Source organism: Nematostella vectensis, chromosome 2 (genome assembly GCF_932526225.1).
Source record: "Nematostella vectensis chromosome 2, jaNemVect1.1, whole genome shotgun sequence".
NCBI lineage: Eukaryota > Metazoa > Cnidaria > Anthozoa > Actiniaria > Edwardsiidae > Nematostella > Nematostella vectensis.
The window spans coordinates 19180877-19203901 of record NC_064035.1 but is presented as its reverse complement, the minus strand read 5'-3'; the positions used below and the strand labels follow the sequence as shown (position 1 = coordinate 19203901).

Below are 23025 nucleotides of genomic sequence, written 5' to 3'. Positions count from 1 at the left end.
TTTTTTTCTTCAGAAAAAAAAAACAGCAGCAAAATTTTTAAACCCTGCCTTGGAGACCTGTAATAAATGCAAGATTTCTCGTGGAAGCACTTTATTTACAGAATACGAGATTGCGCTTTTAATCACTTATTCACAAAGTAGCTAAATAGAGAGCGAGAGCGGCGTTTAAATAACGTGATACCATAACAGGACGTCTTAAACCGGCATATGATGATGACACGGACAACAAATAGCCTAATAGTGCAATGTTTATTAGATATTTTTACACACTGTTATATTCAAAGAATAATTATATATTTACATATTTAATTATAATGAGCTATTCCCAAATCAGGATCGCCGGTAGGGAAACGCGCATATTATTACCATTTTCAGACTTTCCAATGTGGAAAAATGGCTTAAAGTTTATATTAACACTAGAGAAGCCTCTCCTAGACAAGGCGTGAAAAATATGCATTTCTTAGGCCAGTAGCATGGAGAAGACTTCCCAAATGTCTGTCTTCCCTAAGGCCACAAGGCATTTCTCTTCTGTTTTTACCTCCTCTCCCCCACCCCTGAAAAAACACCCACACATGCAAGTCGTTTTCAAACCACACACACAGAATATTGGGCTCTTTTCAACGCGAGCCGTGAATATTTCAACGAAGAGTTTTCGTGTCGTTTTCAATGTCTCATTTCTCTGAACCCGACTTTGTTGGTAAAGTCATTAGCGCAGTAGAAGCCCTGATGCGCAAACGAACACGAAGAGCCACGTAGGAGCTAAGTTAGAAGCAGCATCTCCTTGAAAAGAGAGCTTTGTATCTGTTTCCTCGTCACGACCGAAGGCAAAAGGGAATCCCTTATGGTGGTGTGACTGAGAGTTACATCCACTCCATTGACAGCAGGTGAAGCACTTTTTTTCGTTTACTAAAACAAGAAAACGGCATCTAAGCGATATTCTCACCAACTTTTAAGGTATGCTGAAATCTGTATGTGGCTGTGTGTAAATGTGGCCGCGCGATACGATGGCCATCAAGACAGAATTCTGAAAAAGTTGGCCAACTAGCCAATTAGACTCACTGTTTAGATCGGCACGCTTTTAGCTAGGAGGATCCAATCGTTTTTTGATGTGTGATGAATGAATTATTTTAAGTGTTAAAACACTCCTTCCAGCTGATTGAATACACTGTTTGCCACATGTTTCTTAAAAAGTAGGGGAAGGGCTTAGGATGTTAGATGTATAGTTCATGAGGTAGGTCTCGCCACCAAGTTAGTACTTACATTTGCAAGGAATGGCTCTCGCCACCAAGTTAGTACTTACATTTGCAAGGAATGGCTCTCGCCACTAAGTTAGTACTTACATTTGCAAGGAATGGCTCTCGCCACCAAGTCAGTACTTACATTTGCAAGGAATGGCTCTCGCTACCAAGTCAGTACTTACATTTGCAAGGAATGGCTCTCGCTACCAAGTTAGTACTTACATTTGCAAGGAATGGCTCTCGCTACCAAGTTAGTACTTACATTTGCAAGGAATGGCTCTCGCTACCAAGTTAGTACTTACATTTGCAAGGAATGGCTCTCGCTACCAAGTTAGTACTTACATTTGCAAGGAATGGCTCTCGCTACCAAGTTAGTACTTACAGTTGCAAGGAATGGCTCTCGCCACCAAGTTAGTACTTACATTTGCAAGGAATGGCTCTTGCCCTTTGACACATCTTGTGCGTGGCGCATCCCATCTCGTAGTGCACAATATTGTCTCTTTTGACGCTCTTTGTGTAGCAGATATTTGCAAGGTCGCTCTTACAAGTTTGTAGAGTCTTCTTTTGAATGCACTCGTGGTACGTCGAATTCAACTTGCACTGGTGACACGATGGAAACATTTCCGACTTGGGGTGTTTTACACTCCCTTGCTGGTAGTTGGCCGTGTCTGGAACGTCGTCATCAGAGGGGGGACGGTAGCTGAACGTGGCATTGGCTGTTAAATATATGTTAAGGGTAAGGTTTTTACTCAAACAAGACATTGGCCAGGGGCGGGTCAAATGGATGTTCGGATAAGCGTTGTAGTCAAACGTGGGATTGGCTGAAAAAAAAAGCCAGTGGATTGGTGTAACGAATGTTTGTCGTAGAAATGGATATTGGTCATAGTGATATAAGGGAACCTCAGCAACAACGAAATTTCAACTGTTGTGCTGTGCTTGCAGTGCCTGTAGAATGATGCTAGACATGGCTGTTCTTTGACTCCTAGAAGATCATTGTCATGGAGTAGACCAGGCAGATGACGCTGCCTCGTCAACCTCCCATTCCGTTTGCAGTAGGTGAATTTGTCTTAATAAGGTACCGCAATATTCCTAACTAGGCTATTTCCCTTTTAGATAAAGTAATCATCTTCAAAATAGATATATAGTCAGGAGATATAATTTGCTATAATAGTAATTTGAGAAAGGAACCAACCTTCAGCGGGTTCCGTTTTGTTGATACTTTCTTTAATGCCTACTGTAACATTGCTTTTCTTTTCTGTTTCGCCATTCCCAAAGAGCGCGCTGGTGGCTCCGTGAGGAAACAGAAAGAACGAGATGGTATAGGGGTGTGGTTCCTCTTGTTGTGTGCCGTCGCTTGTACTCTGTCGTGAATGTGGTCTAGATTGAGGTCGTTGCAGTCGTATGGAAGCGTTCGTTGCTTGGATGAGAAAAAATAGAATCGTCGTCAAGCAGATTGCGCTAAGCTGCGTCATTTGAGGAAAAGTGGACCTAAATTCAAATGTCATCAGTTCTCAACTACAAATTTATTTAAACACTCCTGTGTTTTGCCTTCCTTTACGGTGCGATAATTCTTAGCTGTCATTTCTCATCATTAAATGTGGTCATGTTCCTTGTATTGCGAATTTGTGTCTTCTGCGATCAGAAGAATTGTCTTGAGCGAGACTTGAAATGGATTTAAAAGAGGAAAAGAATACTGATTAAGGCTGGTAGGTCCTGGTAGGGGCTTTTTGTCATCTCAAACTGAGATGTTTAGTTCCAGAGAAGCCATGATCTCATACCATCTCGTTCCGTCTCTTTCCACACGAATAATCACCCAATTCAAGTGAAATGAAGCTAAAGTGAATTTTCGACGTAGAAACTCTGAATTACGGGCCTGATGAAGTGGTGATGATAACACATCTTATTATTTTGAACTAAAAGTACAGCTCCGCTCTGTCTAATTTACCGGGTTTGACTACCTGCTCAAAGTTTTAGGTGTAGCCGCCCTGATATTCAAGATCAGAAGGCCAATTCAATTTCGAGGGAATATTAACTAGCAGATATTAATGCTAAATTTATCCAAGCCAAAGACTCACCTGTCGCCAAGCCCAATAGTAAAATTGCCAAGGCGAATTTCCACATTTCACGGCTCCGACTATCAGAGTGTGCTCCTTAGTTGGAGAGCTGTGTTGTGACACTCGAAAAGTTACGCCACCTGTAGGCCGGTACTTGTAAACGGTGATGATTTGTTATTTATAGAAAACAAATAAACCGATCAGTGAAATAGCAGAAACAACATATTTTACTGTTTAAATCAAGTTCGTGCCGCTCTAATGAAACCCACTGGGTTCTGCTTCGAATTCCGCACTACAATTATTATGAGAAAATCGCTCTGTTTATGACGATGGCGACGTTTTTCGAAGCCATGTTTATAGTCGTAATCAAATTGATACGCTAGTGTGATTTCTCAAGCTAATTTTCAACAGCTAATTTGCTAAGTTGTGGCTGTTCTACCCTTCAAGATTCTGTTTATTTTCGCCGACTGAATGATGATATAGCATTGGAGTCTATCATGAAATGGGAGAATTGTTGTAATCACACATCTTTCTAAACTAAGACAGGTAAAGCGGGATGGACAGTAAAGAAGCCACGTTGGAACGAAACCGGCTTTTTAGAATGTTTCTTTTTGAAAAAAAATAATGGCTTGGTAGTAATGAGTTGATGATTTCTCTAGATTGCTTCTTTTCACTGCAACAAATCAGTGAACATCCAAAAATTCCTTAAGCCCCCCTGTAATTTGCTGGGTACAGAAAATAATATTTTTGTTTTTTATAGTAACGCCTTTGGTTATTGTACTGATGTTTTTTTTTCAAGCTCTAACGTTTTGCTTGGCAAGCATAAAATAAACTATTTAATCAAATTAACATACCTTTTCTGGTTTGAGTTCTGTTCTTGTTTTTGTAGTACTCGTGGGGATGTGTGGGACGGTGATCTAACAGCCTGTCTTGTACAGTCATAACATAAAATGAGAAAACCCCAGAGGCAAGCTTGTACCCTTTTAACGAAACATCAATAAATCTCCAAGATTCAACATTTCAATTTAAAATCGTCAAGATTCGCGATTTTAATTTTAAAAAAGCAAATAAATTGCGCCGTTTGAAATTGGGCATTAAGGCAAAAAGACAAATCCAGGACCAGCTAATGAGTTGCATGGCCAGAGAAGAATAACATCAAGACGGGGTAACCTTTGGGGAAAATTTAGTATTAGCTTAAATCGGCTATTGCTACTAACATCTGATCGAGAATTCTGCGAACTCCTATGCCACGGATTTACAATTACTAGACGCCTCTTCCGTTAATGAAATATAAAATTCTAAAAGTTTAATTAAATTGAAAACGGAATTAAAACCATCTAAGTCTTAGCCATGGCAAATTGATAGGGTTTTTTGTCAATTGGACTTGAGCTGGAAATCGTAGTAACTTTGTATCAAGGGATCATTTCTTTCAAAATGCGTAAAGTTTATTGTTGCCTTTATTTTACCCATTTTTTAGACGTAAGTCAGGTGAAAGGCCAATACAAGCTATGTTAAGCAAGTCTTTTAATAGCCTTTCCATCCCTATACAAACCCCTTTCCGGTGAATGGGTTTGTGCCGGATGTAGCATTACGATGGTCCATACCCTGGATGAGGGCTAAGCAGTGTTCAGTCGATAATCGACTTTCGTCAAATTTTGAACTAAATTCTCCAAGCCTGCCTTCACCTAGTCTCCAATGCAGTTATTCTCACCTCAGTTACGCTATATACGTAGGAGACAGCCTTCTACAAAGATAAATTATACTCCACCTATTCCCCCCAGCAGCACCAACTAGCTATTTGCCTTCTTGTGCTATCATGTCTGCATAACTTGATCTGTCACTTAACACGTGCCCTTGCTATCCAAGGCCCACAGCCAACAGTATTTCTCAGCGCTTATCTCTCTATCTATCTGGGTCTGTGTGTACGCGACAGAGTCTGATAGTTTCAGTGCTGCCACTTGCTAGGCGTTGTCGATCTTTTTTTCTTCCAGCGCACGACGAAAACTCGTGTCGGATATTCAGGACTCTGTGTATCATGGCTTTCCCGCTATGACCGATGCTTGAGTTGTTCCTGCATCAAGACTGCAATAGAAAATAAAGTGGTACCCAGTTAACTTAAGAGAAACGAGCTCGAGAGGGGAGTTAGAGGTATCCTAGCAGAAATGAATAAAGAGTTATTTTCTAGGGAACCTGAAGACAATTTTAAGTAAGAGGGAAGTTCGAGTTATCGGGGTTCCACTGTGCAGTGTAGACAGGTTTTCGCTTAGGCTTCATTGAGAGACTTGGACTGAAATATTTGAAAAAAGGACTTTCAAGTGTCCGTTAGTGAAGGTCGATACAAATCCATAGAACGAGGGGGAGTGGGGAGGGGGAGGCATTGGAGACTTTAAACGGAAATTCGAAATAAAAAATCTAGAAAGGGGGAACAGGTCTCACCTTTAACCCCCTCAGCCCCCCTCCCCTTCAAGGGGAAAGACGTCACTCAAGAAGTGGGACCGGTAAAAGCACAATGAAATTGGAAGTTATAAGACATTTTCTTACTTCTCCTGAAGTAGCTCTCCCTCTCCTTTTGATCAAAGTACCACAGAGTTATTGCAAACCTAAAACATTGAAAACGAAACGATAAAACTATATCTTGGATAATATGTAGGCCCTAATAGGGGGTGGGTCGAGATCATTAGCATCATCAGCGCATTGTCAAGAATAGAAAGGTGTTGCTTTAATGTTTGGTTGACTAACAATGGGTTGGCCGTGTTCGGTGTTCTGTGGTCGGATTAGAAAGGTTTTGATAACCTTGTTTTAAATGTCGGGTTGGCCGTGTTCGGTGTTCTGTGGTCGGATTAGAAAGGTGTTGCTAGCCTTGTTTTGAATGTCGGGTTGACCGTGTTTGGTGTTCTGTGGTCGGATTAGAAGGATGTTGCTAATCTTGTTTTAAATGTCGGGTTGACCGTGTCCAGTGTTCTGTGGTCGTATTAGAAAGGTGTTGCTAGCCTTGTTTTGAATGTCGGGTTGACCGTGTGGGTGTTCTGTGGTCGGATAAAAAAGGTGTTGCTTACCTTGTTTTAAATGTCGGTTGACCGTGTGGGTGTTCTGTGGTCGTATTAGAAAGGTGTTGCTAGCCTTGTTTTAAATGTCGGGTTGGCCGTGTTCGGTGTTCTGTGGTCGTATTAGAAAAGTGTTGCTAGCCTTGTTTTAAATGTCGGGTTGACGGTGTGGGTGTTCTGTGGTCGGATAAGAAAGGTGTTGCTAGCCTTGTTTTGAATGTGGGTTGACCGTGTTCGGTGTCTGTGGTCGGATAAGAAAGGTGTTGCTAGCCTTGTTTTGAATGTGGGTTGACCGTGTTCGGTGTCTGTGGTCGGATTAGAAAGGTGTTGCTAGCCTTGTTTTAAATGTCGGGTTGGCCGTTTGCGCTGTTCTGTGGTCGGATTAAAAAGGTGTTGCTAACCTTGTTTTAAATGTCGGGTTGACTGTGTTCGGTGTTCTGTGGTCGGATTAGAAAGGTGTTGCTAACCTTGTTTTGAATGTCGGGTTGACCGTGTGGGTGTTCTGTGGTCGTATTAGAAAGGTGTTGCTAGCCTTGTTTTAAATGTCGGGTTGACCGTTTCCGGTGTTCTGTGGTCGTATTAGAAAGGTGTTGCTTACCTTGTTTTAAATGTCGGGTTGACCGTGTCCGGTATTCTGTGGTCGTATTAGAAAGGTGTTGCTTACCTTGTTTTAAATGTCGGTTGACCGTGTGGGTGTTCTGTGGTCGTATTAGAAAGGTGTTGCTAGCCTTGTTTTAAATGTCGGGTTGACCGTGTCCGGTGTTCTGTGGTCGTATTAGAAAGGTGTTGCTAGCCTTGTTTTAAATGTCGGGTTGACCGTGTCCAGTGTTCTGTGGTCGTATTAGAAAGGTGTTGCTAGCCTTGTTTTAAATGTCGGGTTGACCGTGTCAAGTGTTCTGTGGTCGTATTAGAAAGGTGTTGCTTACCTTGTTTTGAATGTCGGGTTGACCGTGTGCGGTGTCCTATGGTCGGACCAGAATAGGAGCATTCTATCCATGACTGGCTCCACGTGCACGGCCGAGCGGCTGCGACTGTTTGGGAACAACGTGAGAATCCCGCCGTCTCTCTATAACATCGCGTAAACAGTACTTATGACGATCAAACTTGGTCTAGGATGTATGCAGGAAAAACGGAACACCTCGCTATACAAGCCCCCTTTGCGTCGCAAGGAATGAGGAACAGAGAATGTAAAGGGATGGTGGTGCTTATTTCTTACCCGCGCGTTCCACTCTGGGTTGACGTAATACAGTGTTGTGATGCAGCGCCCGTCTCTGATCGGATTATCCACGTGTGGCTTGTACCCAGTCCCCCCACCCGGGTAACACGCGACCATGGCCTTGATTAAAACAAAGCAAATGAACACTTGGTGGATGGTGAGCTATGTCTATGAACTGATGATGTAGGCGAAGTACATTGAGTGCCAAGTTTAGTGACTTAACGCTTCGTCTAAAGTGACTGATAGCCAAACCTATTGACGGGACGCTAAATCTAGTTACTAAAGGTGAAAGGTCTTATGACTGAACGCCAAGCCTAGCAACTGAAAGCTATAGGTCTAGTGACTGAACGCTATAGGTCTAGTGACTGAACGCTATAAGTCTAGTGACTGAACGCTATAGGTCTAGTGACTGAACGCTATAGGTCTAGTGACTGAACGCTTTAGGTCTAGTGACTGAACGCTATAAGTCTAGTGACTGAACGCTATAGGTCTAGTGACTGAACGCTATAGGTCTAGTGACTGAAAGCGCAAGGTCTTATGACTAAAAGCCAAGTCTATTGACGAAACGCTAAGTCTAGTTACTAAAGGTGAAAGGTCATATGAATGAACGCTAAGCCCAGTGACTGAACGCTATAGGTCTAGTGACTGAACGCGATAAGTCTAGTGACTGAACACTATAAGTCTAGTGATTGAGCGCTATAAGTCGAGTGAATAAACGCTATAAGTCGAGTGAATAAACCCTATAGGTATATTGGCTGATGAACGCCGAGTCGTATGACAGACCGTTAACCCTAGTGACTGTACGCTATAGCTCTAGTGACTTAACGCTATAGGCCTACTGACTGAACGCTATAAGCCTAGTGACCGAACGCTATAAGCCTAGTGACTGAACGCTATAAGCCTAGTGACTGAACGCTATAGGTCTAGTGACTGAACGCTATAAGCCTAGTGACTGAACGCTATAAGCCTAGTGACTGAACGCTATAAGCCTAGTGACTGAACGCTTTAGGTCTAGTGACTGAACGCTATAAGCCTAGTGACTGAACGCTATAAGCCTAGTGACTGAACGCTATAAGCCTAGTGACTGAACGCTTTAGGTCTAGTGACTGAACGCTATAAGCCTAGTGACTGAACGCTATAAGCCTAGTGACTGAACGCTATAAGCCTAGTGACTGAACGCTTTAGGTCTAGTGACTGAACGCTATAAGCCTAGTGACTGAACGCTATAAGCCTAGTGACTGAACGCTATAGGTCTAGTGACTGAACGCTATAAGCCTAGTGACTGAACGCTATAGGTCTAGTGACTGAACGCTATAGGTCTAGTGACTGAACGCTATAAGCCTAGTGACTGAACGCTATAGGTCTAGTGACTGAACGCTATAAGCCTAGTGACTGAACGCTATAGGTCTAGTGACTGAACGCTATAAGCCTAGTGACTGAACGCTATAGGTCTAGTGACTGAACGCTATAGGTCTAGTGACTGAACGCTATAAGCCTAGTGACCGAACGCTATAAGCCTAGTGACTGAACGCTATAAGCCTAGTGACTGAACGCTATAGGTCTAGTGACTGAACGCTTTAGGTCTAGTGACTGAACGCTATAAGCCTAGTGACTGAACGCTTTAGGTCTAGTGACTGAACGCTATAGGTCTAGTGACTGAACGCTATAAGTCTAGTGACTGAACGCTATAGGTCTAGTGAATAAACGCTATAGGTATATTGACTGATGAACGCCGAGTCGTATGACAGACCGTTAACCCTAGTTACTGAACGCTTTAGGTCTAGTGACTGAACGCTATAGCTCTAGTGACTGAACGCTATAAGCCTAGTGACTGAACACTATAAGTCTAGTGACTGAACGCTTTAGGTCTAGTGACTAGAAGCTTTAAGCCTAGTGACCGAACGCTATAAGCCTAGTGACTGAACGCTATAGCTCTAGTGACTGAACGCTATAGCTCTAGTGACTGAACGCTATAGGTCTAGTGACTGAACGCTATAAGCCTAGTGACTGAACGCTATAAGCCTAGTGACTGAACGCTATAGGTCTAGTGACTGAACGCTATAACTCTAGTGACTAGAAGCTTTAAGCCTAGTGACCGAACGCTATAAGCCTAGTGACTGAACGCTATAAGCCTAGTGACTGAACGCTATAGGTCTAGTGACTGAACGCTATAACTCTAGTGACTAGAAGCTTTAAGCCTAGTGACCGAACGCTATAAGCCTAGTGACTGAACGCTATAAGCCTAGTGACTGAACGCTATAGGTCTAGTGACTAGAAGCTTTAAGCCTAGTGACCGAACGCTATAAGCCTAGTGACTGAACGCTATAAGCCTAGTGACTGAACGCTATAAGCCTAGTGACTGAACGCTATAAGTCTAGTGACTGAACGCTTTAGGTCTAGTGACTGAACGCTATAGGTCTAGTGACTGAACGCTATAAGCCTAGTGACTGAACGCTATAGGTCTAGTGACTGAACGCTATAGGTCTAGTGACTGAACGCTATAAGCCTAGTGACTGAACGCTATAGGTCTAGTGACTGAACGCTATAGGTATATGAATGATGTTCTATTGATTGAACCGAATGTCGAAGAAATCATCCAAAAAATACGATTACACGCTAAAAAAGCGAAGAGAGTGCATGCTTACGTGCGTCCTGCTCTTGGATATCTCCAGTCCGTGAAAATACTTGTTACAATGGGACATGAACTTGTCCATGTGAAGCATGTGCCTTTGTACCGCCTTGGCCTCGACGCCTCTCAGCCATGCAACCTTATCTTCTCGCACTGCGCGGCCATTCGGCCCGACCTCTGTCACCTCACAAGTTGACAATTTTCCGTCAGAAAGTTCACCGCGAAAATACAACCCTTTCACTTCTTCATAGATACACTGCGCCAGAGTAGAGCCGTTGAAGTTGTCCAGGATGCAATAGTTATTCCGCTGGAGGCTATCCGCTGTGAATGCTGCTATTTCGTTTACGGTCAGCTTTGCATTGGCAAGGTTAAGGACGGCAGAGTTGTCGACTCCCTGTAAGCTACATGGGCTTGGCACCTCTGCCGGGGATAGAGGCGATGCGTCGTACATCGGTGTAACATGCATTTCTGTCTCTTCCTGTGCATTGCTCGAAGTACTACTTCGACTGCCCCTCTTTGAGTGTGTATCCGACGATACGGACTTCGTGGTTAAGTCGACAGGTTTGTCAAGACCGCCCTGTAAATCGGCCAGACACTCTATGTGAGGAATTGTGCTAAAATCTCCTTGGAAGATCGATCCAGGATGCGTGCCAAGCAAGCTTGCCATAGAGCTTTCAGGAGAATCAGTGTAGGGTACTTCTTGGGGTTGCTTATTGCATCTGTGCCGGTGATAGCGTTGATCGGCTCTCTTGTGTTCTTTGGAGCAGTATTGCGCATGACAGTGGCTACAGGTGTACTTTCTGCAGATGATCCAGGGGATGGGCGTGTTGCAGAAGGTGCAGCGAATAGAGGAATTCTCCTGCTCGAGCAGCCCAAGCCACATGCTGGAACGAGCAGGAAATGGCTTAATGTTTTTGATTTTCTGCATCAAGTGTTTTATTGTTTTTTAATATGATATCATCAAGGATTGATAATTTAAATGTTAAGAAGGTGCGAATACTATGTACGGAGCCTCATGTATCTGCACACTCAGAGGAAACCAATAAAACGGGAAGCGAATAAATATAGGATAGCAAGTAAATCTCTTTTTACATTTGTTTTTCTAACAAGGCCCGTAGTAGGGGGAGGGGGGCAATGCTCTATTTTCAAAAATGCCTGTTTAATGTGTTTCTTAGCTCTTTCAGAACCATTTTTGCTTCTGTTCACAAGCGTAGAAATATAGGTTGACGATGATAAGACCTTAAAAGTGGGCTAAAGCTATTTTTGTTCGCCCGAAGAAGGGAAAGTGACCCCGGTGTGACAAGGCTGTTTGTCGTCAGTTACCAACTTGACGGTGCACATTTGCACTAAAATATAGCAAAGAAGCGATATATAAGCATTTCTTTTTCTAAAGTATACATTATTTAAAAACGTCAATTTCCCGATTCCGTATACTATTGAAAAAAAAATGCGGAGAGAAAGCCCTTTCTTTTCTTTTTTTTTTTGTTTTAGAATCTTTGCATCTAGACTACCTTTGGTATCTAGACCGCCATTGATATCTATAACAGACTAGATATCTAAACCACCCTCGTTATCTAGACCACCCTTGATATCTACCACCCTCGATAACCTAACCACCCTCGGTATTTAGGCTCCCTTGATATCTACAGCACCCTCGGTATTAAGGCACCCTTGATATTTAGATCACCCTCGGCATCTAGACCACCACCCTATCCACTGTTACCAAACGGCGCCAAGTTTCTACACGTCAGTAGGCCAGTTAGTACATCGACAGGAAAACTGTAAAGCTGTATTGTATTGAAAATGATATTCTATTGTAAATGCACGACAAGCCGGTTGTCAGCGCAAAACTAAAAAAATTATACACTAACCGAAATAAATTAAACGTCACTTTTCCTTATTGCTGTATAGTTATAACAATTTAAATCACTTATATATGATTTTCGCACGAAGACCGCCGTTATAAAAAAAATATTAAATCGCAAGACAAAATTAACGCGGCCTTCGAATTACCAAGGAACCAGTTTAGAAAAGACAAAATATAAACTAAATCGACTTGCTTTTAATCTGAGCAAACAATTTATGCTTAACAACATAAATAATAGTATCGGCTCAACTTGGTACCTTAAATACGTGCAGTACCTTTAACAGATGAACCTTCCTGGATCAAGCTCAGAGGGAAATGTTGTTCGTTAGGATCAGTTAGCTCTCCTGTTAACCGCACTGTCGGCTAAATATTTGAGAAGTTGTTAAAAAGGAAAAATATCGTCTTCAGAAGGTCAAAGCAGCGCTTCGTGCTGACAGTCATGGTAAATGGGCGACAGACCGGAAGTGTCACGAAACCTCCTGTGCTGCTTGCCCTCATTTGGCCAGAATGATTGACTGATTTTATCGACTTAATTACACTTATGCGCGAGGGATTATATTTTCTAGCCAGCTACTTTTAATTAACGCATGCTATAGAAACAGCACCCGGACAGCAGAAAGTAAAAAGTAGAATTCGTTAAAGTTTAGCTCTGAGTGGAGTTTAGGCAATCTAGATTGGATTTTGATTAACAAGTAGAATTTGCGTATTTGGCAGGAAATACTAGTATCCGTTTTCGCCAAGGTGAATGTTAAGTTTTGTATTTTTTTTTTTGTTACTGCGATATCGCTAGAAAAATATGTAGTTGAATTCTAGAGATTTTGATTTCGTATCCGACCTATGTCCATACGACTAAAAGGTCCCAGTTATCATGTCATTATTTTTATTTCTTTCAGTTGCACGAGAAATACAGAACAAGAATAAATATAGCACTTAGGACATAACTCCTTCAACAGGAAAATGAAGTTTCTATTTCCATATCCGGTTTTATGAGGTTAATAAGAGATAAATACCGTGGCAGGGTGTAGCTATCAAGTGAAGGGGAGCAATCTGGTCTGGGAGGGGGGGGGGGATGGGGGGTGGTGAACAAGGACTAGGTGATCAAGTCTGGGGGGAGGGGGGGTGGTGAACAAGGACTATGTTACCAAAGTCAGGGAGGGGGGGGGGGAGAGGTGAACAAGGACTAAGTGATCAGGTCTAGGAAGGGGGTTGGGGTGGTGAACAAAGACTAGGTGATCAGGTCTGGGGGAGGGGGGTAGTGAACAAGGACTAGGTGATCAGGTCTGGGGGGAGCGGGGTGGTGAACAAGGACTAGGTGATCAGGTCTTGGAGGGGGGTGGGGGTGGTGAACAAAGACTAGGTGATCAGGTCTGGGGGGGGGGGGGGTGGTGAACAAGGACTAGGTGATCAGGTCTGGGGGGGGGGGGGGTGGTGAACAAGGACTAGGTGATCAGGTCTGGGGGAGGGGGGTGGTGAACAAGGACTAGGTGATCAGGTCTGGGAGGAGGGGGGTGGTGAACAAAGACTAGGTGATCAGGTCTGGGGGGGGAGGGGTCGTTAACAAGGACTAGGTGATCAGGTCTGGGGGAGGGGGGGTAGTGAACAAGGACTAGGTGATCAGGTCTGGGGGGGGGGTAGTTAACAAGGACTAGGTGATCAGGTCTGGGGGAGGGGGGTAGTGAACAAGGACTAGGTGATCAGGTCTGGGAGGGGGGGGGGGGGGTGGTGAACAAGGACTAGGTGATCAGTTCTGGGAGGAGGGGGGTGGTGAACAAGGACTAGGTGATCAGGTCTGGGGGGGGGGTGGTGAACAAGGACTAGGTGATCAGGTCTGGGAGGAGGGGGGTGGTGAACAAGGACTAGGTGATCAGGTCTGGGGGGAGGGGGGCTGGTGAACAAGGACTAGGTGATCAGGTCTGGGGGGAGGGGGGCAGTGAACAAGGACTAGGTGATCAGGTCTGGGAGGGGGGGTGGGGGTGGTGAACAAGGACTAGGTGATCAGGTCTGGGGGGAGGGGGGGCAGTGAACAAGGACTAAGTGATCAGGTCTGGGGGAGGGGGGTGGTGAACAAGGACTAGGTAATCAGGTCTGGGGGGAGGGGGGTAGTGAACAAGGACTAGGTGATCAGGTCTGGGAGGGTACGAAAGTGAGGACTGGAGCGATAATGTCTTCGAGGGAATTGGGTGACGAGGAGGTCATTGTGATCAGGTCTTGGATGATGGAAGACAAGGGGGTTAGGACTGGAAGGGGGAGTGAGGGGCACTGGGGGATCAGGTCTTTGGGGAGTGGGGCAAGTGGGGTAGGACTGAGGATCTGGGTAGAGAGAGAGATCGCGGCGGACTTAAAAGTAGCGCATCTGAAAATCTGTCTAAAGGAAAAGGGAAGTATTTTTTTCTTCTTGGTGGTGTTTTTATAAATAAGCATTTTTTTAAATTGTCTCTCTCAATCTCTCACAATATTATGCTTTTAAAAAATAATGAAAAGATAATGGCTTGTGCTCACGCGGAAATAATAAGAAAGACCCTACTGTTTTTCATATCCTGTTATTCAGGTTTAGCATAACAAAAAATGGTCTAATTGTCCCAGTTGCATTCAGTTTCTGTTAGCGCTTATAGCGGTAGAATCTTCATTAAAATAAGTCAAAACTAATTTTTAGATATGTAACCACTAAATTGCCATAAAAAATATGAGAAAGACAGTAATGTCTCGATCTTTATCGATCGATTATTTAGATTTTTGAGGTTTTCGCGTATAACACTGGCGACTAAACAAATACATAGCCAATTTACCGATACCATTTGAGTTTACTTAAGTAAAACATATATATACGCGATTTCGATAAACTATCATCCTAGTTTGCTCTCCGTCTTTTTTTTTGTCCCTGGAACAGGCCAAGCTTTCAGACAGGCGGCCTAAAATGATATCGCTGGATCATCAAGTTGTGGCCAAATAGCCCCTCGTATCAGCATTGCTAAGGACTTTTCATTTAAAAATCATATCTTTCCGAATATATGCCGCTAGTGAAGGTACATTGATAATGTCGTAGTTGATGTGTAGACGGTATCGCGGTTCAGGTTCAGGGTCCTTAGACAATTGCCACTTGACTTTCAATTTGCTGTCAACATACCAAATAATATAGAACCACATAACCGTTTTTGCCCACGACAGCTATGGACCTTGAGTCAGAATAAGTCCTACCTACAACTGGACGAGATCGCGTCCGCTAACAAGGCAGACTCCTCGCCAAGGACAGACCAGTCAATCGAGTTCATCTTGTGTTTGCTGCAAATCAAGTTTGTTATTGTGTGACGTCACTAAAGTGGTGTTAGGTAATGTGGGTGAGCTGTAGGTGTTATCCCAGTAGAGAGGGTCTGCTCTCAAAGCTATGTAGTGTGTATGAGCAGCATACAGACTATGCCTCGTATTCGAACATTGTTTTATCTGAGGATACGATCAATATAACTAAAAGCGATCACGTTTATGACCTCTATGTTACGCAAGACATTTTGATTATCCTTGCAGATGGCGTTGCTTGATCAGTTGATTTATTCAAAATTCTTCCAACACTGCCTCCAACACTGGGTTTATATAAAGCATCTCTGAGGCAAATTTCGCTTTTAACAAAGAAGTGTCAAAGTGAGAACATTTCCGACAGCATTGCCCTTATAACCTGTACTCCCAAGCTGCTCTGCTACTATACATCTTGTGATAATCAATAGAGTAAAAAGGCGCAGACTTAAAAGGTTGCTGCTCTCAGCCCAGTTGTCCTTAGTGAACAGCAGGAGACTAGAGTTTTAAAAGGAACCGAAAAAAGCAGCCCAAATGTAAACTTGGTGTTTTCACGTCATGGTTTGGTGGAAAACTGCTGCAATGTACCAGACAGAACACACTTCCACAGGGCCGTAGCAGGGGGTGGGGCCCTGGGGTCACGTGCTCCCCCAATATTTTCAAAAATTATAAAAAAAATGACCAGTATGGGCGTGGCCGTGCCCCCTAAATATTTTCTTAATGTTTTTGTATCGTGCCCTCCTCCCCTCCCAAATATTTTCAAAAAATATAAGAAAATGACCAGTAGGGGCGTGGCCGTGCCTCTAAATATTTTCTTAATGTTTTTGTATCGTGCCCTCCTTCCCCTCTCCAATATTTCGAGGCCACGGCACTGCAAACAGCGCCAAGGGTTGTTGCCTTGCAAACTATTCAGAATGCTACTTGCGATGCTGGGTGTTTTATCAGAAATAACATAAGTTCTATCTAATGTATGTTCTATCAAAGTCTTAGTGCCTCAGTGGTGTGGTTCTGTGTGTTCGCCATGTTGGAGATTTTACAAAGGATTCGCAGATGTTGCCCTTTGGTCAGCCTATACCTGAAACTCAAAACTAGAACAATAAAATCGTGTAAAGCATTTTTTATTAAAGCTTTACTTTTAACCTCTCGATACATTAAATAATATAATGCATTACTTTTGTTAGCCTTTGTCATCATGTGTACGAGTCACTAAATGAGATTGGTGTTATGCCAGTAGGACAAACCCCTTTGCCAGTAGGGCGTCGTCCACCGCCTGCTAGGGGTAGGTCGCAGTGCGTCTCTCATATCGCAGTCAGTCGACGTTCAGCCGACGCCAAAGTCTAAAGGGCTTCCCTTCATCCCCTTTGGGTCAGTTGTTTTTCTTTCCCTGGTCCTTCGTTAATTCCCGTCACGCCTGTTTTTTTCTATTCCTCCGTTCGCTACCCGCCATACCCCGTTTTACAGCCACCCTCCCTTTCTACTGTTCTATGCCCCTCGTCGAATTTATTCGCTCTTTTTTCTCCTCTTTCTCATTCCCTCATCTCCATCTTCATCAGAGCTCTCGTCAAAGGATTCATCAGAACTCTCGTCAAAGGTTGGTGAGCGACATCGTTTAACTGTAAGAAAAATACATTTCAGTTTTTAAAACTTTAATGTATCTCTTTATCTCTATATTACAACTTTTTCAATATATATAGAAGTGTCATAATAACAAAACCACACGATCTTGAGACGTGAAACATATTGAACACGAGTATTCGTCTTCCAGTGTTTTGTCTATATGTCGATAGATCAATTTATTATCCTATTTAAGACTAGTTAAATGGACCAGGGCTAAGGCTAAAGAGTAGTAGTGTTATTTCAGCAAATCTAAAAAACATGTGGAATAATCAAAATAACTATCCACGTTTATTAAATGACTTTTGATCTTTCAAAAATTATCACTTTCATGTTACGGTGCAGGCTGCATTATATCCATTGTAAAAATATCTTTTACGGAAAGTTTGTTCGTTTCTATTGACTACACTTGGGCGAAGTAATCAGGAAGATTTTACGTTGTATCGTTCCACACTTTTTATATTTGTTCAACTTTCTTATAACAAACGTACGAGTGTCACTTCGACTGATGAAATAAAAGCAATATCTTAACTATTATTATCTAGCATCCCGCATATAAGTGAAATCTATGATGAGAAACTCTTGTCTCTGTCAATCCTGAATATTTCACATATCTATAAAGCATCTTGATCGCTTATCATAAAAATGAATGATTCAATTACAGTTATAATTCCATTCCATTCTGTGCCTTAGCAAGGGGTGGGGCACTGGGGTCATTTGCCTCCCGTTTAACAAATGTGCCCATGGCCCCCCTCCTCACAAATTAAAACTAAATGACCAGTTGGGGCGTGGCGTGGCACACTATCATCTGTTAATGTTCCTGTATTGCGCCACCTCCCCCCTCCCGTTATTTCGAGGCCTGCTATAGCTCTCGCTCTTGAATTACATTTATTTTAGAATAGCTTACCTGCCCGTGTGATCGTGTCAGCGAGAAACTGATTGAATTCCATCAACACTAGGTCAATGTACTCGTCCTCCTCAGCATCAAACATATCAAGAGTTTCATTAAACTCCTCCTCATCAGCATCATTCAACAGGATGTCAAGACTGTCGGTCAATCTGTCATCGTCATCAACCTCATCGCTACTATCACTCATACAAAAGCTGACGAAGCTCCTTTCATCATCATCATCATCATCATCATGAGATTCTGCCTTCATCAAGATCACATCATCGTCATCATCACCATCGGCATATTCTGGCTTTATCAGGATCACGTGGTTGCAGTTGCCAGGGAAGACGTGCACTGGGTCCACGATAGGTATTACTCTTGGCTCGGGATCAGCGCAGTCGTCTACAGGAGGGATGATCAGCGGCTCCCCGACAGGCACCGGCCTGCACCTGATTGGTACGGGGGCAATGACGTCACCAGGAGTAAAATCAACAAATACCGGTAATGGAGCCTTTGACGAGAATGGAGATGGCGAGGAGTATGTTGGGCTGAGCTGATCAGAGGTGAAGGTCTCGGGGGAACTGTCCCAGGGAGACACGAACAAACGGTTAAAAGGAGTCGGATTTCTTCTTTGACACTGAAGAGAGCTGCTTAACGGGGAATCGCTGTTTGTTGAATCGGGTGAGTGGTTCCATGAGGGCTCATTCCTCCATGGGGACTGATCCCTCCATGGATAAGGGGAGGTGTTCCGTGGCGACATATGAGAACTGTTCCATGGGGACTCATCCCTCCATGGGTAAGGGGAGGTGTTCCGTGGTGACATAGGGGAACTGTTCCATGGGGACTCACTCCTCCATGGGTAAGGGGAGGTGTTCCGTGGCGACATAGGGGAACTGTTCCATGGGGACTCACTCCTCCATGGGTAAGGGGAGGTGTTCCGTGGTGACATATGAGAACTGTTCCATGGGGACTCATCCCTCCATGGGTAAGGGGAGGTGTTCCGTGGTGACATAGGGGAACTGTTCCATGGGGACTCACTCCTCCATGGGTAAGGGGAGGTGTTCCGTGGTGACATAGGGGAACGGTTCCACGGGGACTCACTCCTCCATGGGTAAGGGGAGGTGTTCCGTGGTGACATAGGGGAACGGTTCCGCGGGGACTCACTCCTCCATGGGTAAGGGGAGGTGTTCCGTGGTGACATATGAGAACTGTTCCATGGGGACTCATCCCTCCATGGGTAAGGGGAGGTGTTTCGTGGTGAGATAGGGAAACGGTTCCACGGGGACACACTCCTCCATAAGTAAGGGGAAGTCCCCTGTGTCGAATCAGGGGAGTTTCTTTCCCATGAGCTGGGAGTACCGTTCCATGGGAACCCGTGAGGGGATGTGTTCATTGTCGTCTGGGGAGACACACTAACACTTCTACTACTTTCTGGGGAGGTGAGGGCAGGGGATGGTGTTTGCTCTCGCAAAAGGGTCTGGTTGCTCTTTTCCTGAGAAGGAAAAATAAAGAAATCATCCTCTACAGCACAATCAATTTTGGATGGACAAAATATCTGACCCGAAACAGTTTATTTAAAACTTCCCTAGTAGCACTTGCCATCACACAAGAGCAACAATAAAGTAAGAATATTAAAGTTTCTGTTTATCTTTGTTTTCCTGTAATTAAGTACAACATCTACACCTTCTCTAGCGCTGTGCTTTTATGATCGGTAACCGATCATGATTGCGAAATCGCTAAATGACCGGCAAACTGATTTGGAATCGCCAAGGCTGCGCTTGTTAAGGATAAACCCTATTTTTAATTTACGAATTTTATCTAGCATGACTTTTCATAAAGCGACGCTCAACCGTGGTCAAAAGGCCAGTTAGCGTGCGAGAGTCACAGGTTCGGTTGGGTTGGCTGTGACATTTCGTGTATCCTCCTGTTAACCAGAGAGAGCGAATTCTAGCCGTACAATCTAAAAAAGGCGGGGTTCTTTCTGCTCAACCTCGTATAGCCACAGACTGTTAATTTGCGACTGTACTGATATAAAAATCAAGGGAACTATTTACAATGATCTTAACGCTCACTTCTCAGCTTTTTATATTTATGGAGGTCGGACAGTGTTTCTTAAAAAAACTTTTTGTATTTGTTTCTTCCTTCAGAAAAGTGTACAACAATATACACGCATAAATTGAAAGTTTTTTTCGAGAGGATTCCCTCGACTGTTTAGTTTAGTTCGGAAGATCATGAGAACTAATTATAATGAGATGAGGTAGTGAGTGACAGTTTGACTTTCCCGCTTTTCCGCTTTTCTCTCATGAATCTCGAAAGTACGCGACAAATCCTCACCCCAGACCCCCACAAAAACCCATATCTCACCTGTGACATGATTACAGCTTTGCTATTTGATTTATTTGGCTACTTTTGGTTGAATTTTTGGTTGAGTCTTTTGCTTTGCGTGTTCACACTTCGTGAAAATATGGCAAATGACGAGTGCTGTGTTTTGAGATTGTTGCTTTATTTCTATGGTTACCGGCTGTCGCGATATATAGCGCGCGCCCATGAATAGTTTCGCGCGCGCTCTAGTTCAGGCCCCTCGCAATCTCGACGATTTCGGACATTTTTAGAAAAAATATTTTGAATTTCCTTCGAGTTTCAAATTATCAGGCATCAATTGTCTAAAAATATTCAGTACGATATAGTATGGATTTAATCTACGTAACGTTGTTTGCCCCTAGTAAGGAGGGTATTTTTCTTCGCAGTGGCTATATGCCCGATAGTCGCGAAAGGTCCTCAATGGACAAAATGCCCGACAGTGTTCAATTTATTCAAATAACCCAATAATTTTTTTTCAATCGACCTTGAGCGCTTGTTCTCAGTAATGTTGTTCTATGTGTATACAATGTTGGATATTTTACTTATTCCTGACAACAAAAAATAAGACAAAAATACTCGTCTAAAGCATTTTTTATTAAAGCTTTAATTTTGCCTCTCGATACATTGCATAATATTTTGCATTAATTTGGCTAGCCTTTGTCATCATATGTACGAGTGACTTAAATGAGATTGGTGTTATGCCAGTAGGACAAACCCCTTTGCTAGTAGGGCGTCGTCCACCGCCAGTCACGGGTAGGTCGCAGTGCGTCTCTTGCAACCCCGGATGTCGTGCCAGTTGGTGAAAGCCTGCGGCTAAATGGGCTTGATCCATTGCTTTGATTTCTCACTTGCTCTATCATCTTACTAGCTCGTTGTGCGAACTCAGACAGGCCGTACTTGATCATGGCGTCTCTTATCTCTTCCATACAGATCAGTGTATGTTCTTTTATCTCCTGAATAAGAAAATTCGCCATTATACCCACTTGTTTATTGAACTTCTTTGATTTCTTAATCGTTTCCTGCTCTAAATGCTTCTTGAACTCTTCCGCTCCCCATTCGTAAACTTTCTTCTTGTCAATTCCTTTATCAATTTTCTCCTTCATAGCCTTTACAATCGGCTCGATCACATTCTCGGTGGTGGGTTCGGAAGTCATCGTGGTTTGCTCGGGCTGTGCCGTCGAAGCTGCGCCGGCGTTCACATCCTGCTCGAGATCCTTCAGTGCATGAACAAAATCGTCTGTGAAAGAAAAGATACATTTTGAAAGGGTGGTAAGATAATTGGTATACCCTACATTTGAATAAAAGTAAAGCAGCCCTCACATCGCAGGTATGTTTGCCGATCTAAAACGCATTTTCAAACTTACCGTCAGAGATGAATAGTTTGGCTGTACAGAGACACAGCGCAACAGCAAGAACCAGAAGAACTTTCGTCATCGCCATCTTTCAAGTCCGGAGTGGAACTCGTAGGCTTATGAAAGTGTCTGAGAGATGAACATATTTATAGAGCGTTAAGTGATGAGTACAGCGCCAAGGTTATGCAATGTTTGTACTCATGGTGCAACGGGAATTGAAAAGTTGGGGCTCATAGTGACAAAGAGGGAGGGGGTAATTTTTTTGTTACATATGGTTTTCTGGCAGGCCAAAGGGGGGTTTATACCCCCTAAACCCCATATCAAACATATTTCCCACGGATAGTGTCCTTCGTACGTATTGCCTTATATGGGCATAGATGCCCATATTTAGAAGAGCTGAAGTTTTCCCGCTCCCCGATCTCCAGAAAACATGTTGAAAAATATTGATTCCTGTCAATTTGAGACTCGCGGCAACAATTTTTAAGCAAAACTTGCTCGCTTGGTCAAATCATTTTCTTACTAATCCTATAAAGTCCTTAGACCCAGGCCTCCAAGAGATTGCCCGAGCGGGTTTTAAGGTCACCCGAATATTGACTCTCGCGAACAAATCCACTCACGAGGGTGTTAGATAAATTGCGCTATGCAAGGGAATTTTTTGTTTCAAATATTGAAAATAGGCAAAATGACGATCGAATCGCTAAAAAGCGGGAGATTTGGTGCTCAACGCGGGAGAGCGGGAGAAGGGGTCCAAAATCTCACGCCTATTGCGGGAGAGTTGACAGGTATGTGTCGTAAACGCAATCAATCCGGTTTTGAGCTTTGGTTTTTCTAGTTCGCTCGGTCAATTCTTTATTAGGACTTACATATCATATTTTTTAGTCCGACTTATTTAGGCCCTAGTCACAACAAGGAGGCGTGACCAAGCAATAGTTAAGCATGAATATTGTATAATAACTGTATTTCCACATAAACTGTAAGAATTCGTGTTTACTATTTTAAAACAGGCCGCCGTATATAAAATCAGACACAGTCCCTTAATTGTTGAACATCACTGTTTTCTCACCGTTCGCCCCAGGCTTTTTTAGGCCATCTAGAAAAACGACAGCAAAATTCAGCAAAATAGCCTGCGCAGCGGCTCAAGGGAAGAAAAAGCGAGCGCACGGCTGAACGGCCGAGAATTCTTCCTCTCTCCCAGTCCCCCTCCCCTTGAGCCGCTACGCAGGCTAACAGCAAAACCATCTTTCCCGCACTTGACTGTCAATAAACCAATATTAATCATTGCTCATCATTATTGGGTATTGTTTTCGCTCTTTATCTACCCCACACCCACTCGGCCCACGCCATTAAATTTTTTTTGTTCCCGAGTCGAAGGCTTGATGTTTGATCAGCGGCTTACATCCTCAATAGCCTCCATACATGAAGGACCTACCTTAATTTGCATATTGGCCCTGACTGTAAACCGCTGGCCATTCA

At 43.4% G+C, this 23025-nt stretch overlaps 2 protein-coding genes across 6 annotated transcripts; both read right to left on the bottom strand.

The window, feature by feature from the left end:
- Positions 1–230: 230 nt before the first annotated feature.
- Positions 231–4234, bottom strand: LOC116614550. Of its 3 annotated transcripts, XM_048721567.1 has the most exons (5): positions 4147–4234; positions 3314–3445; positions 2431–2655; positions 1661–1954; positions 231–906 (listed from the first exon to the last, which is right to left on the bottom strand). In XM_048721567.1, the coding sequence occupies exons 2-5, from the start codon at positions 3357–3359 to the stop codon at positions 707–709; spliced, it is 765 nt and encodes a 254-aa protein (XP_048577524.1). In that variant the 5' UTR covers positions 3360–3445; positions 4147–4234; the 3' UTR covers positions 231–706. The 3 variants fall into 3 exon arrangements, with proteins under 3 accessions (XP_048577524.1, XP_048577527.1, XP_048577519.1); XM_048721570.1 differs by lacking the exon at positions 2431–2655 and having other exon boundaries at positions 4147–4229; XM_048721562.1 differs by lacking the exon at positions 4147–4234 and having other exon boundaries at positions 2431–2726; positions 3314–3423.
- A 485-nt stretch (positions 4235–4719) lies between these two features.
- Positions 4720–15557, bottom strand: LOC5525260 (prolyl hydroxylase EGLN3). Of its 3 annotated transcripts, none has more exons than XM_048721547.1 (6): positions 15244–15557; positions 10198–11065; positions 7553–7672; positions 7263–7402; positions 5729–5892; positions 4720–5374 (listed from the first exon to the last, which is right to left on the bottom strand). In XM_048721547.1, exons 1-5 carry the CDS (start codon positions 15315–15317, stop codon positions 5775–5777), a joined length of 1320 nt encoding a protein of 439 aa, XP_048577504.1. In that variant the 5' UTR covers positions 15318–15557; the 3' UTR covers positions 4720–5374; positions 5729–5774. The 3 variants fall into 3 exon arrangements, with proteins under 3 accessions (XP_048577504.1, XP_001647542.2, XP_032231568.1); XM_001647492.3 differs by having other exon boundaries at positions 5834–5892; positions 15244–15552; XM_032375677.2 differs by lacking the exon at positions 15244–15557 and adding an exon at positions 12324–12516.
- Between the last annotated feature and the right edge of the window lie 7468 nt (positions 15558–23025).

Excerpts from the sequence above, each read along its gene's own strand:
- LOC116614550 (XM_048721562.1), bottom strand. The coding sequence starts at position 2,710 with ATGACGCAGCTTAGCGCAATCTGCTTGACGACGATTCTATTTTTTCTC. Across the intron at positions 1,955-2,430 it reads CAAAACGGAACCCGCTGAAG|CCAATGCCACGTTCAGCTAC; the intron begins GTTGGTTCCTTT and ends TATATTTAACAG. Across the intron at positions 907-1,660 it reads AAGAGCCATTCCTTGCAAAT|TAAACGAAAAAAAGTGCTTC; the intron begins GTAAGTACTAAC and ends TTCTTGTTTTAG.
- LOC5525260 (XM_048721547.1), bottom strand. The coding sequence starts at position 15,317 with ATGAACTCGATTGACTGGTCTGTCCTTGGCGAGGAGTCTGCCTTGTTA. Across the intron at positions 7,673-10,197 it reads TATCCAAGAGCAGGACGCAC|GCCATGGTCGCGTGTTACCC; the intron begins GTAAGCATGCAC and ends GTTTTAATCAAG. Across the intron at positions 5,893-7,262 it reads AACCCGACATTCAAAACAAG|GTTTGCAATAACTCTGTGGT; the intron begins GTAAGCAACACC and ends TCAATGTTTTAG.